The 20,013-nt window shown below is 46.4% G+C and overlaps 1 protein-coding gene across 3 annotated transcripts; it reads right to left on the bottom strand.

The window, feature by feature from the left end:
* Nucleotides 1-262: 262 nt before the first annotated feature.
* LOC146355421 (zinc finger protein RFP-like) lies at nt 263-18,174 on the bottom strand. 3 transcript variants are annotated; one of them, XM_084830615.1, is made up of 9 exons: nt 18,037-18,174; nt 15,426-15,842; nt 13,150-13,245; nt 10,684-10,914; nt 10,484-10,506; nt 7,407-7,522; nt 6,315-6,368; nt 4,349-4,378; nt 263-2,854 (listed from the first exon to the last, which is right to left on the bottom strand). In XM_084830615.1, exons 2-9 carry the CDS (start codon nt 15,837-15,839, stop codon nt 2,307-2,309), a joined length of 1,512 nt encoding a protein of 503 aa, XP_084686741.1. In that variant the 5' UTR covers nt 15,840-15,842; nt 18,037-18,174; the 3' UTR covers nt 263-2,306. The 3 variants fall into 3 exon arrangements, with proteins under 3 accessions (XP_084686741.1, XP_084686742.1, XP_084686743.1); XM_084830616.1 differs by having other exon boundaries at nt 4,349-4,375; XM_084830617.1 differs by having other exon boundaries at nt 10,684-10,908.
* Between the last annotated feature and the right edge of the window lie 1,839 nt (nt 18,175-20,013).

Here is a 20,013-nt window from a genome sequence, read left to right as displayed (position 1 = left end):
TCTCAAACTGGGGAGAGGTAACGAGCGGGGTACCGCAGGGCTCAGTCCTGGGACCTGTGCTTTTCAACATTTTTATTAATGACTTGCATGAGGAGGTGCAGGGAATGCTTATCAAATTTGCAGATGACACAAAATCGGGCAGTATATCTAATACCCTGGAAGACAGAAACCAAATTCAAAGTGATCTTGATAGGCTGAAGTGCTGGGCAGAAAACAACAGAATGAAATTTAATAGGGATAAATGCCCCTTCCAACCCTTTCTTTGATTCTAACAAATGGCAGATCCATGATTTTCAAGGTTCAGTCCATGGAGGCAGATATGCTCTGTGATGTAATGGTGGTTTGGGGGATTTTCCCTGTGGAAATCATGAGGATCCGTGCTTCAGATCCATGTTTTGCAGTGTGGCAGTGCCTACGTGTGCCAGATCCATGATTTTTATGGTTCAGTCCGACGGTGGTTTGAGGGGTGTCGCCTTTAAAGATCATATAAAATCATGAGGATCCGTTTTTGATTTCATGATCCAACTTTTACCCAGTCCCCAAAACCAGTCAACTGGAGCATATAATTAGCGGGGTGGGGGTGCTGTTGCGCTCATCTCCTGCTTGTGGGTTTCCTGCAGGCAGCTGGCTGGCTGCTGTGTGAACAGAACGCTGGACTAGATGGACCCTTGGTCTGACCCAGCAGGGCTCGTCCTATGTTCTTAATCAGAATGGCCCTGGGAGCAAAGCCTAGCACACAGTAGCCTTGATTAATAGAGGCATCACCATATCTTTCCTGACAGATCATTAATTCCAAGGATTTAAAAACAACAACATATGATTTGAAAAACAAACAAACTAGAGAGATCCTCAAGCAATCTAGCTCTTTGGAATAGCAATACTCTGTCCCCGTTCCAGGATGTTGTAACTAACAGAACAGGACAATCCAAAGAGCAAAGACTTTCCAGAGAAAACTTTTTATTAGCATCGCATAACTTTTTAAAAGCAAGGAAATAACATTCAATAAAATCTACAAGCATCAACAGAAGCAGGTAACATTTTTGCGAAGAAGGAAATCAAGCCTACATTTTTCCAGCTGAAAGATCATCTCGGAGATTAAGAACCAGAACTGATTTTTTAAGTGGGAATTCTCCCCATTAGTTATCCAATGACTACACATGGATGATCTGATCTCTTGGCTTGTTCCATCCTGCCTCTCCCCCACTGAGAGCCAGGGATGTTGTTCCTCTCTTCTCATAAGACCTTCCATTCCTCTGGGAGGCACCAGTCTTACCTACTGGCCTCATAGTCACCTGACCTAGAATTTCTTGCAGATGAGACGCCTTCCACCCGCCCTGTTGCTTCTCCTCAAAACAGAGTTCCTCACACCTGGCCTAGAATGTATCTCCAAAAAGATGCGCCCCCAAAAGGACATTCTTCACAGCTAACTCTTTCAGTTCCCAGTTACAAATATAAGCCTCTTTCACACATTACATACATTGAAGTGCTCCACCAATAGAAGGGGAGCGTGGTTGTGCCACTAGTCCGGCTCAAATGTTGTGCCTGCCACTGTTAACATCTACAAAGGGGCAACTTACGTGAGCAGCTCCTCACTCAAGAGGCACCCAATAAGATCAGCCTCCCCCTGCCACACACTCTGATTGCTTATAGGCCCATATTGTGAGGAGCACCTACCCATAAGCCCCTCCTCACATGTAACCCCCCTCCCTTTGCAGGGGTTCATTGGTGGCACAATGTTGGGAATGCAGCCTCGCTTCCCTTATATTTGTAGTGCCCCTTCTCGTATATAATATGTGGTGAGTTACAGAACTATTTGCAAGGGAAGAACTGTAAAAAAAAAAAAAAAAAAAAAGAGAGAGAGAGAGAGAAACAAGCTGGGTCAGAATGGGTCAAAACATCTTTGCTCCCTGTCAGAGGTCCTGCATCTTTAAGAGCCTCGTGACAGGCAAAAATCCACAGATGGAGATGAAGTGATGGCAGTGGCTGTACCTGCTGAATTTCTTTCTGACAGACACTGGATCAATATTCCATGATTTTCAACCAATTGTAGTTTTTTTTAAAATCCTCAATAGAGGGCATGATTATCTGAACATATAGGGAAACTCTAAGCCTGCCTGCTTTATTTGCATTTTTGCAAGTGAAAGATGCAAAGATCTGCAACCTGGAACCAGTTGTCCTGCCCAAAAAGCTTTAAAACTGTAGCCCCTTTACCTGGCTCTTACATAGCCACAGAAAAAGTGCTAAAGTGTCACCTATTTCAGAGTGGGGTTGGGGGGACTGGTGAAGGTGGGATGTTTTCTCATGACTCAGCAGACCAGACTGAATCCCCACTCCCTCACCTGAAAAAAGGGTCGGATACTCTCCCCACAGAAGGTTTCTGTATGGAAAGTGAAGATAAGCATGTTGGTTTCCGCATCAAAAAAATCCACCCGGCCCCCATCGTAATCCAGGACTAAGAGGATCTTCTTGAGATCTTTACTCAACCTCAAAAGGGTTGGCTCAGGGAAGGTTAATGCGAAGACATCATAGGGCGAGTATGTGTCACGGTACGGCTTCCCTATGGCCCAGATCCCCTCCTCAGGATTAAGGCGCATATGTCCCTTCCGCACTAAGTCTATTGTGACTCCCACGGCCCAGCTTCCGATCCCTAACACCTCCACCACCCACCAATGGATCCCTGATATTAATTTCTCATAGCCCAGCACACAGGGGTCCCACTCAAATCTCGCTGGGTTGTCAAGCATGTTCTTCCTCCACCATTCGCTCTTCTTTTTTGACTCTAATTTCACATTCTTCATATCCTCAGACACCATGAGGTGGGGATGTGCCGTGCGTACATCCAGGGTCACATCCACTGCAGGACAAGGAAGGAAGAGGAGAATGGATGACCTTAGGGAAAGTATCAGCCTCAGCTGCTGGAGAGTGACTCACAAAATCTCTTTCCTGAATGCTACGTCTGAATCTAGTCAGGAAATACAGCAAAAAAAAAAGCAGAGAAAGGACAAATCCAAATACACATGTTTATCAAACACACACTCATTAGGTTGGTTATAAAAGAGGGATGGTGGTTCACCTTTTAGACATGAAATGGGCAACATGGCCTACTATGGTTGTCCTGGCACCCCAATTCTCCCTACCACACAGGAAGCACAAACAGAGTCATCGCCAGGTACCCCATTTCCTGATTCTCCTTGGAAGTAAGGTGTGCAAGGATGACTCGCTACACATGTCCTGTTTCCCTGCAGAACTTATTCTAAAATTTAAACTAAATGGAATGTAGGTGGGGATGGGAGTGAAATCTACCTCCCACACCTTACCTGCCTGCACTCTGCTGCTTTAAAAGCTTCACCTCTAAATCTTTGATACCTAAAGTAAGCTGGCTAGGGAAATTGGTCTTAAAAGCAGTGGAGTGCAGGGAGGTAAGGGGAGGCAAGGACTCCTGTCCTCTCCTGCTGTCCTCTGTTTATACTATGAAGTGACCCACACCCACACCCCCCGCTTTAAAGCCAAACTAGCTATATTAAACATGTGCGTCTGGTTTGGCTTCACATCACTTCCCTCAAACAGAGGCAGGTTGAGGCCAAAGAGGAGACATTGGCTGCGGAAGGTGCTGAGGTGAGGGGGGTGGGGAAGAGGCCTTGGGATTTTTTTTAGTTTCCATATCTCACTAGACGACTAAGTCCTATGATCATGCAGGATGGGAAATCATATAGCCAGAGAGAAGAACTAGCAGCCTTCTACATGTTTTGGCCTACAGCTCCCATCAGCCCTAGCCAGCATAGCCAATGTTGAGGGATGATGGGAGTTGTAGGCCAGAATATCTAGAGGGCCACAAGGTGCCCACTCCTGCCATATAAGGTCTAACTCCAAGTCAAAGGACATAACATCAACCATCAATATAGGCCTTTTGTGTTTTTGAAGCATTTTGCATAAATTGTGCCAGTAATCTTTTCATCAGTTCTATACAGAGGACTGCCATTACCCCATATTTCAGGGCTATATGTGTGTGGTGGGGCCGGGGGAGATAATAGCCTGCATATGGGCTTGCTACTTCATGAACTAGCAAGGTTTGTTTTCATGCATCACACTCTTAGCCACTCCAGGTCCCATCCGTATGTCAGTCCCCATAAACCCATCCTGCCCAGATGTAACCATCTTCTCTAAGCATGATAGTCCTGTGACTGCCCATGGCTTGGGTGAGGGAAATAGAGAAATCAACCAAAGTTTGCAGAAGTTCAGTTGCCTGCCTAATCACACCCAATCCAATAAATGAACAAAGGGCCCCCCGTTGAGACTCCACCCTTCACCAACAGTTTTCCATATCAATGAGTTTCTTTCAAATAGTTACCTTTGTTTATGGCTTGCGTCAGAGAATCTGCTATGGGAATGTAAGGGTGACAAATTGAGAGCCAGGTCATTAAAAGAAAACAAAAAGAAATAGTCTCACACCAAGTGCATTATGATTATTTAAATAAGAGATTAAGGGAGCACTTCTATAGTCCCTAGACAGTGTCTGAGGGGCCATAAGATTGCTTGGAGTCCCTGCTCTGAGGTTGGAGACAGCGCTCCAACTCCCCTCCCACTCGCAGCCAGCGTGGAGAGAACTGTGCTGGCTGGCCTCCAAAGTTGGGAACTCAACCTCAGAGAGGGGGAAAATGGGGTGTTCCAGTGGGCGGGGTGGAGAGGAGACCGGAGAGGCCAGGATACAAGCTATCCTGAGCCTCTTCCAGCCTCCTTCTCTCCCCCTCCAAAACGCCTTTGCCAGATGGGCAAAAAAGCCTGTTTAGTGAAAAAGGCAGGGTAGGAGGATGGTGAGCCGAAGATCATCACGGCCACTCCTCCTGCTCTGCATAGGATGATCGTAAGCCTCCAAGTCTGGGGGCTTACGATCATCGAAGGTGTAATTGATAGGACTGTGTCCTAAACGGATTTTGATATATGATCTCCAAGGGCTAACAGTTTATTCAACAAAGTCAGTGCTTACTGACCCTGTCTCAATCAAGCACCACATCTCCCTTTCAAACTGTCCCATCTCAGTCAGTCCCAGAACGTTATCTTCGTTCAAATCCCGCTTGAGAAATACTGTTATGTGGAGGAAAAGGTGGCATGCTCTAGTTCAAGTTATTTCAGGTGGGGTAGTTATGGTGGTGAGGAACTGGGTGATCCATCCCAGGGGAAAGGAAATGTTGCATCCTGTCCCCCGCCCCCCCGCTAAGGTCACTCAATTTGCTCTGTTAACCATCCCTTGAGTCTTCTGGTGCTCCTGCTAAGTGCCAGGTATTCTGTACTAAGATGGCTGTCGTTCAGGGCTCGATTCTGGATGGGGGAGCTGAGCTGGCTGGCATCACTGAGGCCTGGATGGATGAGCTGGGAGAAGTTGTTTCCACAGATCTGGAAGGCACCAGTTTGGGGCGTTTATAGATGCTAAAAGCCAAGAATGTCAAAGGCTAAGAGTGCAAGTGATGAACCACAACCCTCTGAGCACGTTGTCTATGTCCTCCAGTGCAACAACTGAAATGCATCCATCAAGATAGGGCTGACAGTGCACTGGAGACATCCATAGACATAGGCAAAAGAGATGATAGCTAAGTGGCAGAGCACATGCTTTGCATGGGGAAGGTCACAGGTTCAATCCCCGGCATCTCTAGGTAAGGCTGGAGAAATGCATGCTGAAACCCCGGATGAACTGCTGCCCATCAGTATCAACACAGACCAATGTATAAGGCAGTATCAGTACAATGGGTCCAGTATAACATAGCTTCCTGTGTTCTGACTGCACAGTTGGCAGCATCTGTGTTTCAGTGGATGCAAGTCATTTTATTTCAAAGTGTACAGCAAATAAGTCACCACAAGCAGCCGAGGATTCTTTCACACTTCCTGGAGGGCTTAGCTGGAGAAAACATTGAACCATTCAGAAGAATTCTGCTGGACAATACTTTGAGGATGCAACAGTAGCAGCAAAGTATTGTTTCTTTCTTTCTTACATTTCTATACCACCCAATAGCTGAAGCTCTCTGGGCGGTTCCCACCAGCACTTTGCCACCAACACTGCCACAGACTGGAATTGGCAATTTTATATTTTAATATATAAAATTAGTCCGACCATAATACGTATAGCAACATGTCCTACTATACTGAAAATACACTCTCACACTGAAGTCCACATCGTTAAGCATTTAAATTTGGATTACATTAAATGAATTGGGGGGGCATGAAAGTGGTCTCCCAGGATTAGCAGAGGGGTGTCTCCTGGGCCCAACTCAAACACTCTCTCTCATCAAATTTCACCTCCTTTTTCAGTCTCATGAAATTACCTGCTTCTAGAGCTTGTTCCAACTTGGACGGATTCAAAACTTGCTCCAGAGACTCTATTACAGACAGGAGAAGGTGATAAAATTACTCAAGATCATCATGCATATAGCAACTGTCCATTTCATGCCCCCCCCCAAAAAAAGTTCAGCACTCTCATGTACAGAAAACTCCCCCATTTAGATATGCATTAAGATCATGCTGCCTACAACCATGTTGTATTGTTTAAATCTGGAGTCTGTTTCAAGGGCAACAAGACGATAGGGAACTGAAGTGAAAGGGGGATTAACAAGCAGGAAGAAAAGGCACCTTCCATGTGTCTACTTTGAGAGTTTTCCCCCCAGTTGGGCCAAGGATGGTGGAGGGCAGTGAAGTTGATATATTAATCCATTTACACTTAAGATGCCCAAGAGAAATGATACTGGCTTCCCCAGCAGAAACACTCCAGTCTAATATAGCATCTTGCAGAAGGAGGTGGGACTATCTCCAGAATAGTTGCTCCTCCTGACTAGAAAGGGAAGAGATGGGATGGGAACACTGTCCAGCCAAGATCTTTCATGCACCACCTTTGGAATGGTACTATAGAGATGTCAGTTATTATATCGTTTATATACCATATTTTGACCATCAAAAAGTGTTCGCAAGCTAGTGTAAGTGTGCATTATCTCTATTCATGCTGCCACTGGTGGTAGTCAGGGAAAAGATCCACACCCAGCATCAGGGGATCCTTACCTATGGGGGGATACTTTGATGAGCAGAGCAGTTGCATCATAGGCAAGCTACCCATCTTCTTCAGAAATGGACAGGATGGTGGTTGGGAAGAGAAAGTGGCTGCTTCTCTCTCTCTCCCTGCTACACCCACTAGGTCCATTTATGGAGAAGGAGAGCAGCTTTCCTTTGATGCAACTTTCCCCCTCCTCAAAAGAGCCACCAATGGGGAACGGAAAGGGGTGGGGTGGGGGTAATAATTCTTACGATGTCTCTTCAGACTGCTTGAGGAATGTTGCAGTCTGCAATGTTCTGCAATCTGATATTCCTTGCAACTAGCCTAGAATTGGGGCACTCTCAGAGTTCCATATCCACTTCTCCCTCAGTACCTTTATAATTCTCCATAGCCTTTTGTAAAACAGATTTTTTCAGAGAGGTAATTCTGAGCCTCTCTTCCAGCTTGGGAGAAAGGTCCAGTTCATACTCTGCTAAATGCTTCCCATATCTGGAAGGAAATAAGGTCAAGATTAAGGAACAGTAATAGAACACCTTTCTCCTGTTGGCTTGTAGCATCAAACGGTAAGATGAAGATTTACTTATGAGTAGGTCCCCCAACCTGCCACTTCAAAGCTTGAGATATTTTGAACAAACAGCTTCTACTTCAATCCATTTCACTCTGGATAGAGGAAAGAGGTGGGAAGCCCGCTGTAGATAATTTCATCCAAGGGGCGGGGGAGATGGACTAGATTAGAAGCTTTTGTGGGACGATTCAGAATTTCTGCATCAAGCATCAGATTGCCCTTCCCACTAGGGGATACAACTGCAAGTTCTCCAGGTTCACATTAATTTCTTTGCTGCTCTTGGTGGGAACAGACAGGTGGGGGCGACCAGAAAAGATATGAGGAGCGCTGGTGGAGATACCAAGCAGGGGCCCATTTCGTTCAGTGGTGGATGCTTCATGTGTAGAAGTTTCTATGTTGTATCAAGGGTATCTTCAGATAAAAGGATCTCATATAGCATGTGGTCGGGAAAGGCCTCCACATAAGAAATGGAGAGTGAACAGCACTTAGCTGGATGGATCAATGGCTTTCCTCAGTATAAGGTAAGGATGGGCAACTTGTGGCCCTCGATATTTTGGCCTACATTTCCCCTCATCCCTCACCATTTGTTATGCTGGCTAGGGCTGGTGAGAGTTGTAGGCCAAAACATCTGGAGAGCCAGAAGTTGCCCACCCCTGATACAGTCAGGGCCAGAAATATTGGAACAAGGAGAACTGTTTTGGCAGTTGGCCTCTGTACACCACCACACTGAAGTTGGAAGGAAACACCCCCAGATGGGAGCGAAGTCAGGACTTGCAGCTGTAATTCAAGGGGTTTGACAAAAGTGGGGCACTAACCATTCAGGAAGGACAGCCAGTGGCATACACACACACCCATCGTTGGGGGCTCAGAAGTAATGGAACAAATGGCTGACAAGCTGCTGCATGGCCAGATGTGGCCTGTTTCCTGGGTACCCCATGACCAATCAGGCAGATAAAAGGCCTGGAGGTGGTTCTGAGTGTTACATTTGCATTTGGTAGCTGTTCACTGGGACTCCCAACATGAGGTCCAAAGAGGTGTCCATGTGAGTGAAGGAGGCCATCATTAGGCTGAGGAAACAAAATAAACCCATCAGAGAGATAGCAAAAACAGTGGGAGTGGCCAATACAACAGTTTGGAACATCCTGAAAAAGACGGAATTAACTGGCAAGCTCAGCAAAAGCAAAAGGCCTGGCAGACCACGGAAGACAACTAAAGTGGATGACCGCAGAATGCTGCTCATGGTGAAGAGGAACCCTTTCACAACATCTAGCCAGGTCAAGAACACTCTTAAGGAGGTAGGCATGTCATTGTCAACATCTACAGTCAAGAGATGGCTTTATGAATGTAAATACAGAGGCTTCACAACAAGGTGCAAACCACTGGTAGCTCTCAAGAACAGACAGGCCAGATTAGCCTTTGCCAGCAAACACCTAAAAAAGCCTGCCCAGTTCTGGAATAAGATTCTTTGGACTGATGAAACCAAGATTAACTTGTACCAGAATGATGGGAAGAGAAAATCATGGAGAAGGAAAGGGACAGCTCATGATCTAAAGCATACCACATCATCTGTCAAACGTGGTGGAGGCAGTGTTATGGCATGGGCATGTATGCCTGCCAATGGAACTGGGTCACTGGTGTTTATTGATGACCTGACTGCTGATAAAAGCGGCAGGATGAATTCTGAAGTGTATAGGGCTATACTTTGTGCTCAGATTCAGCCGAATGCTGCCAAACTGATAGGACACCGCTTCATATTGCAGATGGATAATGACCCAAAACATACAGCAAACCCCCCCCCCCCCGCCATGAGTTTCTCAAGGCAAAGAAGTGGGATGTTCTTCAATGGCCAAGTCAGTCACCTGATCTCAGCTCAATAGAGCATGCTTTTCACTTACTGAAGACAAGACTGAAGGCAGAAAGACCCACAAACAAGCAGAAGCTGAAGGCAGCTGCAGTAAGGGCCTGGCAAAGCATCTCCAGGGAGGAAAGTCAGCATGTGGTCATGTCCATGGGTTCCAGACTTCAGGCAGTCATTGACTGCAAAGGATTTTCATCCAGGTAGTACAGGCGATCCTTAAGTTTGAAATGATGTTGGTTTGTTCCATTACTTCTGAGCCACCAACGATGGGTGCGTGTGTATGTCCCTGGCTGTTCTTCCTGAATGGTTAGTGCCCCACTTTTGTCACACCCCTTGCATTACAGCCGACAGTCCTGACTTCACTCCCAACTGAGTGTGTTTCTTTTCAACTTCAATGTGGTGGTGTACAGAGGCCAGCTGCCAAAACAGTTATCCTTGTTCCAATATTTCTGGCCCTGACTGTGTAAGGCAGATTGTGATATTCACACACTTCACATTGGAATCCATCTGCTCCCTGATAATAGATAGAACTGCAGTCAAAGTATCAGGGAAAAAGGCTCCCATCTCCTCTCCAGAATCTGAAGGGTATCAGATCTTAAGTTTGCAGAAAAGTCTCACATTCCAGAGGAAAGAGAATTTCACAATCCTTTGTAGCATTCCCCAGAAGAAAATGGTTTCTAATGACCGATGGTATCAAAAACACTTGTATGACCCTATTTTGCAGAGATCTGTTGCTGGTTGTTGTTACTGGGTTTTGTTTTGTTTTTTTTTTAAATACTACTAAAGTTGCTCCACAGCAGGGGAAATGAAAGGGGAGTGAGAAAAAGTGGGAGAAAAAGAGAGGCAGCACCAACTCCAAATTAAAAACAAGCAAGCAAACAAACAAAAAAGGCAATGATGTGAACCACACACACTACACACAGTGCTGAATAGATCATTTGCTGTCAAACGCTCTCCCAGTGGGACCAGAACTCTACCACCCAGAGAGGAGGGAAAACAGAAAGGGGAGTGAGAAAGAGCTGCATACCTGCTCAAGGCATTTCTGATGTCCTGAAAGAGAGAAATGGGTCTCAGCTACACAGACAGAACAAACACAGGACTTCTTCCTGTTCTAGTGGGGGATGCCTTTCCCCCTTCCTTGCCTGTGGAAAACAAATTAATGGTCCCCAGGATCATGCCCTTTTTATTCCAAGAGATTCGGCATTGCATCTTTGTGTTAAAACTCACCTGCAGGAATTCACTTGCTGGCTGTCGGCACTTCCCGTCCATCTCTATGATCAGCTGACTGAGTTGGGAAATCTTTATGGAGAGTTTGGTGAGGTCTTCTTCCTGCCTCTTCTCCATCTTTTTCTCCATCTCTTGCAGCTGAGCTAGCCAGAACTGCTGTTTCTCCTCTAGAAACTTTTGCATTCTCTCAAAGGCAAATTTGACTTTCTCGTTCTCTATTTCCACCTGTTTCTTGGGGGTGTGGGGAGAGAGATACATAGAAATTAAAGGAAGGCCCAAGGCAGAATATGTGGTTCAGTCAAAGGAAGTTAGAAGCCTGTGACTACAATAATGATATGATTGTTCATAAAACTGGAGGGTAGTTTGCCCAGAGTTCATAGTCACAATCTGTCACAGGGATATATATGCTGGTTATGTTTCAGTCCACTTGTCTTTTTCAAATGTAGAATTCTCCCAGCTAAAGCAACTTATATTCAATAGCACTTATATGAAACAGAGTATTATAAGCTCCTGGAAAAGACAGATGGGTTCAATGTGGATGTAAACTGGAAAACCTATATGACAATGTGACCATCTGAAATTTGATGTATTGGGACTGATTCAGACAGTAACACTGCTGGTGATCCACATGGAAGAGGAGTTCCTCACTGCCACACAACTGAAGAAACGCATGAGGTGGGAACTTCACATAGAGGCCTGTGTATATGATGGCCTGGTGGAACCACTCCCATCAGGAAAAAAGGGGGGCAGAAGGGGGTGGAGATTAAATATTACTCAAGACTGTGGTGGATGAGAGAGGGCTCAACAGGCCAATCATGACACAAAAGTTGACTGTTGATTGGCTAGTTCTGGCACTCTTGTTATTTTAATGCTGGTTTTAGTACTGAAGTACTGTTACTTTTTTGCATTTACTTGTGCTTATCAAATGGATTATTCTTATTTTGTTTTGTTAGTTGCTTTGAGCATCTTCTTTAAAGTGGGAAAGCAGATTCCATATTTTTTAGCATAAATAAATAAATGGTAGCAGAAACAACATGCCTCTACTCTGATCTGTAATTTATAGCATGTGATGACAATAGTAATTTTTTTTTTTTTTAATATTAGGAGTCAACAGCATTTTGTTATTTTGAGATGTTGTATCATGGCACTTTCAATACAGTGTAGAACTTTTGGCATTAGATATCGTTTCCCTAAATCCTTCTTTGTAAGACACACTTCGGGTAGGTTCAAGACATCTCCTCAAAGATTAGTCAGCCCTTGAGTATTTGCTGCTGAATGCATGAACAGACTCCACTGAAAAGCATCGCATAGCAGGAAATATGCAGTTTGTATCTCTGCTATTTGATCTGTGGGAGGGAGAATAATCCCCAAGGGGGATTGGGGAGGGGCTGTGGCTCAGTGGTAGAGCACCTGCTTTGCATGCAGAAGGTCCAGGTTCAGTCCCCTGGCATTTCCACATAGGGCTGGAAAAATTCCTACCTGAAAGCCTGGAGAGCCGCTGGCAGACAGTGTCGAATGTACTGGGCTAGATGGACCAACCGTCTGACTCAGTAGCTTCCTATGTTCCTAGCATGTTCACACACAACAGCCATAACTTGATGCTGCAGTTAGGTACCCTCCAGATGTTTTGAACTGAAACTCCCAACATCCCTGACCATTGGGGGCTGATGGCTGGGGCTGATGGGAGCTGAAGTCCAGAACATTTGGAGGGCCCCCAGTTGGGGAAAGCTGAGCTAGCGGTTTCTTTTCCTGATCAGAGGGGGCCTTCTGAATCCTGGAGAGGCAGAACTGGGATGCTTTTCATGTGGGAACTGGAACCCACCACCCATCCATACATGGCAGGCACCACTTGGATGCTTCAGATATGAAAGACTGAACTTGCACAGTTGATCCGGGCTGTAGTCACCACAGAACATATGTATCTGGGTCTCCAGTGTGGTGCCCACGGACACCTCTTGTGGCTCCCATCAGGCTTCTCGCCCTTCCTGATTTTTATTTTATTTCTTCAGAAGTTTTGTTTTAATTATTGGGAGCCTGGCATGCTGAAAAGTGAAGCACTGCCCTCCAGCGCTAATTTTGTTTGGGTTCAAAAGAGTGGTTTTGTGTTTTGCAGCTCAGGTCCCACCTCTGTGTTATACTTAGCTTTTGGGGTGTTACTTTTCTTTTAGTCTCACCAGTTTGCCTTGCCTTCTGGGAAATGAGTGTTTTGTGACCAGCAATGCCCACTATGGCAGCCATTTTATGAATGGGCAAACCCCCATGGCAGCCATTGTGTGAGAGCATCCACAACATTCTCTCAAAATTCAAAATGTGCCAACTGATCCAAAAAAGGTTGGAAACCCCTAATAGATAGGCACATGTCAAGCACAGAAAATTATTTTTCTTCATTGATTGAGGGCATGCGGAGTTTATCCATCAACGCAGAGCTATAAGAACAACATGCGAGCCATAACACCAAACACCTACCAGACCTTCCTGCCTTCCAAGCTCTTCAGATGCTTTCCAGTCAATAAGCTTTTCTCGTGTTTTCTTCAGCGTGTCCAGATAGACCTTAATTTTTCCCTGCAGCAACCAAAAAGGGTTTTATTTCCATCAGGAAACCAGTCCATCTGCTGCCTGTCAGTGATTTTCTTAGTAAATTACATTTCATTGGATAGTAAGGTCCAGCAACTCACTGACTGACTTTTCCATTTTACCATGGGAAAATCACGTAGCCCTCCTGAGACTTGCCCCTTTACCCCTTCTCTGCCTTGCCTGCTCCACGTGGTGACATCCAAGTGGGAACGCGTATTAAGAATCCGAATTACAACCTGCAGTTTCTGTGTCACATGCTCAACTGCAGATAATACTACTAATACGTATTTGCGTAGCATTTTTAAAAGTTCAACACACTTCATATGCACTGTCTAATTCAGTGTGTTTGAAGTTAGGCCTGTGGGCCAAATCCACTCTGACTGGGGTCCCAGTCCAGCCCTCTGGGGCTCCCCAGATGGCTGTGCCCCCTTCCCTAGCCCCACCCCATTTGTCCCGACTGCTGATTGTTTGGGGGTTTCCTGGTTTTTGCACATTTCTGCCTTCTAAAAGACTGAAATGCCTGTCGTAATGCTTAGTTACTGGCAGTGAGAATTTAAGATAAAATATGTAGGTGTTTTTGGTCCCACCCCTTTTGCCTTTGCCCCACCCGCTTTTGCCTTTGGTCCCACCCACCACTGGAATGCAGCTCCCAAGAGCTTCTCTGAAATTTAATTTGGCCCTTGGCTGAAAGAGGTTTGTCATGCCTGCTGTAAGCTAAATCACTAACAGTATTCCCCCATATTGCCTGTAGACAGAGGGTTGGATCCAGATTTAGTCATACTTAAGAGTAGACCCTTGAAATCAGTGGGATTTAAGTTAGTCATGACAAACTTAAGTTCCACTGATTTCAAGGTGTCGACCCGAAGTATGACTAAGTCTGGACCTCACCCAAAGCTGGCACCCGGATTTTGGAGGTCTGTGGGCGCAACACCCTCAGTGATCCCCCTAGCCTAAAGGAGGCAGGACCAAGGCTGCATCTGATCTTCTGGGATACTTTGGCAAAGTGCAAACAGTAGCAGCGTTAGAGCAGGGGGCCTCTGTTGATCTTGGAACCCTGGCAAATGCCTGACCTTGCTACCCCCTGGAGCCAGTCCTGATTGTAGACTGGGTGGGTGGGGGAGCTGGGAAAGGGGTTTGCTTAAGGCCACCTAAGGAGTTTTAGGCAGAAGTGAGATTTGAACTGGGGATTTTCTGATGGGTAGCTCAGTCTCTTAGCCTTGTGCAACACCATATATATTATCTGCTATAAATACTAGGGCCCTGTTGACCCTATCTATCTATTTGCAACCCTCAGTATCTAGATGGAGATACCAAAAGTGCAAACACTTCGATGAGGGCGGTGAAGGAGACTCTCTACTGGTAGCATGGAGACACTCCCTAATCTTGCAGGAAATCATGTTAATGGGGGGCAATGACTTTAAGTGGGAAACTGGAAATCCTGTTGGCGCCCCCACGCCACACAAACAGGGAACTTAGCTGGCTGGTGGAGAGGGGGCACCAAGGGAAAGGCAGGGAGAGCAAGTCCGCAGCTTTGGAGGACAGGTAGTGGAGTGGAGCCTTGAGTAACTGCCACCTCAAGGTGCTGGAAGCAAGGGGAGGAGCCGTACCCCAGTGGCAGAACACCTGCTTTGCATGCAGAACGTCCCAGGTTCAATCCCTGGTCTCCAGGTAGGGCTGAAAAACTCCTGTCTGAAGCCGTGGAGAGCCTCTGCCAACTGTCAGACAACACTGACAGTTTTGTCAGTGCCACTGTCGACAACACTGGGCTAGATGGACCAATGGTCTGACTCTGTATAAGGCACTTCCTATGGCCCTAAGGGCCCAGCGGACCTGTGGAGAACTGTACATCAAGGTGCTCCCAGTGCCTTGAAACGGTGGCTGCCTAGTCAACAGACTTCACTCAGCCCTCACCTCTCCCCACAAGGAACCATGTCCCCAACAGGAAAAGTGAGGGCCCGGTGGCGTCTTGGGGAACCACCGCGCCTTGAGGGAGCAGCTCCTGGCTGTGGGGCCGGGCTTCAGGGAGTGGGAGGGGCCTCAGCCAAGCCAGCGGTACGGCCCACAGACCAGAGATTACCCATCCCTACCATACTGGAATGAATCTACACAGAACCCTACAAAAAGAAAACAGTTATTTCCTACACTCATCCACCATGGAGATGTCCTACCTTGTACTCTTGGGAAGCCTCTTCTATAGGAAGCACACTATGCTCCCGGTGTTCCTTGGATCTGTCACATACTACACAGATGGGGGCTTGATCCTCCTTGCAGAAGAGCTTCAGGGGCTCCTGGTGCCTCTCGCACACGCCCGTCTTGCCCTCTTCTTTTTTTCCCTCCTGAAGTTTCTTGACCAGCTCGACAAGATTTGCCAGCTGCTGGTTCGGCCTGAAGTTCCGTTGCTGAACCGTCTCTCTACACTGCTGGCAGGAAGGGTCTGTGTCGGACTCTCTCCAGTACTGGGTCAGGCAGGCCTGGCAGAAATTGTGCCCGCAGTCGACCGTCACGGGCTCTCTGAAGTACTCCAGGCAGATGGGACAAGTCGTTTCATTACAGAACTCCCCGACAAGGCCCTCAGCTGCCATTCCCTGAAGCACAAGAACAGCCTCAGTTAAGAATAACCCTGCTGGATGCAACCAAAGGCCTAGCTAGCTCAGCATCCTGTTTCCCAGAGTGGCAAAACAGATGCTTCTGGGAAGTCCACAAGGAGGACATGAGTGCAACAGGCCTCTTCCACTTTTGTTCCCAAGCAACTGGTATTTCAGAGGCGGGGTACATATAGCCACTACGGCAGCCTGTAGATGTATTGGACCACAGCTCCCATCACCCCCAGCCAGTCTGCCAGCTGGGGATGATGGGAGTTGTCAACCAACATATCTGAAGGCTGCCTGGTTGTGGGGAGGCTATACTGTAACGTACAGTCTTTAATTGTCTTATCCTTCATGAATTTGTCTAACTGCCTTTTAAATCCATCTAAGCCAGGTAAAGAAAGGGTGATCCTTTTCCTGGAAGTGCCTCATGGGGAGGATAAATTTGGAAAGGGCGAGGACTCCATGGCTTCCTCCCCAGACCCCCAATTGTGTCTTTATGGTATAGCTGCCTTCAACATTCCTTTCTAAGATTCCAGTATTTTTCTTCACTTTCCTGTCCTTTTCTGTTAAAATTCTTCTCTTTGCTCCCTCACTGCTGATTTTTGTTTTGAAGAATGGAATAATCCCGGGGTCTCCTCCATGCTGCTTCGTCTTAATTTCTATGCCATTTCTTAAGGTTTTTAAAAAGGCATTATCATTTTTGTTAAGTGGGAGGCTGCCATGCTGCAAAGTGAAGAGGGTTCCAAAGAACGGGGTTGTGTGTGTGTCCTGGCACGCAGACCCCACCTCTGCCTTGTACTCCAGTTCCTGAGCAAGTTACTTTTCCTTTAGCCTCACCAGTTTGCCTTCTGGGAAACGGATGTTGTGATGGGCCATGCAGTCATTTTATGAATGGGCAACCCCACCTGCTCCATGGCAATCATTTTGTGAGAGTGCCCACAACACTCTCAAAATTCCCAATATACTGACCGAACCAAAAGATAGGGACAGGTTATCCCAGGACTGCCCAGTCTGCCTGAACACCATTTGTATTCAATAGTAGTTTACAAGGGAATTGGGGAAAGAATCAGCCCCACCTTCCATGACAGGAAAAAAAGGGCTTTACTTTTAGTGGCTTTACTTTTCCATGTACAAAACCTCTCCTATGTCCTTAAACGGGCCTGAAAGGATGAAGGCGGAGCAGATGAGCTTGACTCTGTGTACTGAGCGAAGACTAAATTTCGAAACTGAAGCTGCCTTTGCTACTTGCCTCTACCAGTTAAATTGGTTTTTTAAATGTACTGTTTTAAATTGTTCTTCACCACCTTGATGTCTTTTTAGCAAATAAGACAGTATAATGATGACGATGTTCCCCACCACCTTAATTGCGGCTTTTTGTCTTTTTCTTGACCTGAGCAAACCTCAAGACAAACAATGCTAATCCCACTTAGAGCAGACCCACTGAAATGAATGCAACAAGTTAGCCATTTATTGTTTCCTCTCTTCCTCTTTAATGTGTTTTTTCTCTTCTCCCTATAAGGAAGGCAGTTGTTGTTGTTTATTTAAGAGAGGTACTTTGCTGCAAGTTTCCCTGTAAGTCTTACGCCTTAGGAAAGTGTGAAGATACTCTGCACACGCTCAAGAACTCCACCCTTCACTACTGTTTCACATATTGCTGTACTCAGTTCTAGTATCAAAAAAGGATTCTGGGACTCTGACGGAAATGCAACGCGGGGAAGGGGGAGACGCTACAACGTGTGCAAGATTTAATGTCAAATTATGGGGGGCTGTGCAGCAGAACACGTCCTTGCCTCTGCTCCCACCTCTCGCCGCCGCTCAGTTTGCCTCCACTTTAACTGAGCGCGTTTGCTCTCTCCCAAACACACAAAGCTATGCTTCTTCGGCTACTCAGCCCACCCTCCTGCAAGCTCAAGGGCCAGTTAAAAGATTGGACAGATTGAAACCCCCAGTTCTTACCCCTCCTCCCTTCCACTCTGCCGAATTTATGGGCCACGCTGAACTACTCCTCGCATTCCCTGCTGTTTAAATAAAAAGGGAAGGAATGTTTATTTTCTTGTACACTGACTGGCTTGTTTCCTCTTTGCTCATAACAAAGGAGCACGCAAATAACAGGGCAACTCCCCCCCTCTCCCCGCACTTTAACCTGTACCTTGCGGAGCGTTGCAAAATAAACAACAAATCTGCACAATACCTGTTCACCGTCGCTGAGCGAGGACAGCTCCGAAAGAAAATCAATACAGGAGTCGCGCTGAAAATTCGAAAGTGACTACTCACAGCGAATCCGTCTAAGCTCCGCCACATTCTTATAGCTCTGGCGCCCAATCAGGAAGAGACGCGGAAAGGCGTGGGCAGGACAATAAAGGAAAGGGGCCAATCCTATGCATGTTTAGACAGGAAAAATGCCTACAACTCCCAGGATGCCCCAGCCAGCCCGGGCATGGAGCATGCCGGGAATTGTAGGCATTTTTTTTCTGTCTAAACATGCATAGGATTGTACCTTAAGTAAAACAAAAGTCTCGTTACTTTCTCCTTTCCCATCGCTGGCCATCTGTGGCAGAAGGCAGGGTTGCAAGAAGGGAGTTGAGGGGCAGTGGTTGGCTGTGTAGAGACGATAAACACATTTGGACTTCTGTTTCTTTCTGTGCATTATTTAAAAATAAATCCAACATTTCCCCTTTCAGGAACCGATCCTGAAGCAGCAGGTTACACGGTGTTGCTTCCAACCCTCCAACCCACACAAAATACGTTGGTGCCCCCAAGTGGTTGAGCAAGCCCCCAATTCCTTGGAAGGTAGGCTGCAATCCTACACACTTCTCTGGGGAGTAAGTCCCCATGGGCCTTATTTCTGAGTAGATAAGCAGAGTTACACAAGGGTGCAATCAACACAGGGTGAAACTAGGCGTTTTTGGAATGTGTTTTTGTATTGGCAGGTACGATGATGTCATCTGCGCCCCCTGCCCCTTCCCCCAGAGTTTAGCTGCAATCCTCACATTAGCAGGATGGAGGGTATTTTTCCCCAGCAACTATATATCACAGTGACCTCTCTCTGCTGGAATGCAAAGTATTTTGGGGTAGCCTGGATTTGACAGGGCAATTAAGACCCATTAGGTTTACAAAAGACCTGCTTCTGGTGGAGATGAAAACTGCTAGAACTGGTTTGATACTGATCAACACAGCTGCCTGCATTTTTTGGCTTCTCCTTGGGGGTGTGGCTATGGGGACTGCCATGATGAGTTCCTGTGCTTCAAAATGTATCACTGCCTGTGACTGGCTCCAATGCAGGTAGGGAATGCAGAGAAGGGAGTTAAATCCTCCCTCCACCCCATCATGCCATTTTTCTATTGAGTTTTAATTATTTTTTTGCCAATTACTTTGGTGCAAACAGTAACTTCCAGATGGTGATGGTTGACTTATTCAGGGATGGTTAACATATTCAGTGGGGAAATGGTGCTGTGCTTCTGGTCTGCAATGATGCCCATGATTTTTTTTTGTCAACAGAGACATTGCAATGTGATTTTTAAAATGTGCTTAAAGTGATGTCTAGTTTGACCCTCACTTATCTTGATCCCATTGCTTCCAGGCCTGCAAAGCCTGACCGACCATCTTTGCACCTCTCCTTAGTGTAAGGTGTATTGGTTGTTGGCAGTGATCACCTTCATGGATCACAGCCTTGTTGTGGCGAAGGGGCTTGCGTAACTCAGTGAAGCCATAAGCTATGCCGTGCAGGGCCACCCAAGACGGACAGGTCATGGCAGAGAGTTCTGACAAAATGTGGTCCACTGGAGAAGGAAATGGCAACCCACTCCAGTATTCTTGCCAAGAAAACCCCATGGAACGTATCACAAGGCTAAAAGAGATGACGCCGGAAGATGAGACCCTCAGGTCGGAAGGTGTCCAATATGCTACAGGGAAGAGCAGAGGGTATTTCCAAGTAGCGCCAGAAAGAGTGAAGCGGCTGGGCCAAACCCAAAAGGACACTCAGCTGTGGATGTGTCTGGTGGTGAAAAGAAAATCCGATGCTGTAAAGAACAATATTGTTTAGGAACCTGGAATGTCAGATCAATGAATCAAGGTAAGCTGGAGGTGGTCAGACATGAGATGGCAAGATTGAACATCGACATCTTGGGAATCAGCGAATTAAAATGGACAGGCATGGGCGAATTTAATT

Source organism: Heloderma suspectum, chromosome 2 (assembly GCF_057233095.1).
Source record: "Heloderma suspectum isolate Gila_16-S chromosome 2, 16-S_ref, whole genome shotgun sequence".
Classification (NCBI taxonomy): Eukaryota; Metazoa; Chordata; class Lepidosauria; order Squamata; family Helodermatidae; genus Heloderma; species Heloderma suspectum.
Note: the sequence above shows the minus strand (reverse complement) of the source record. Positions and strands in the feature narration are given on the sequence as shown.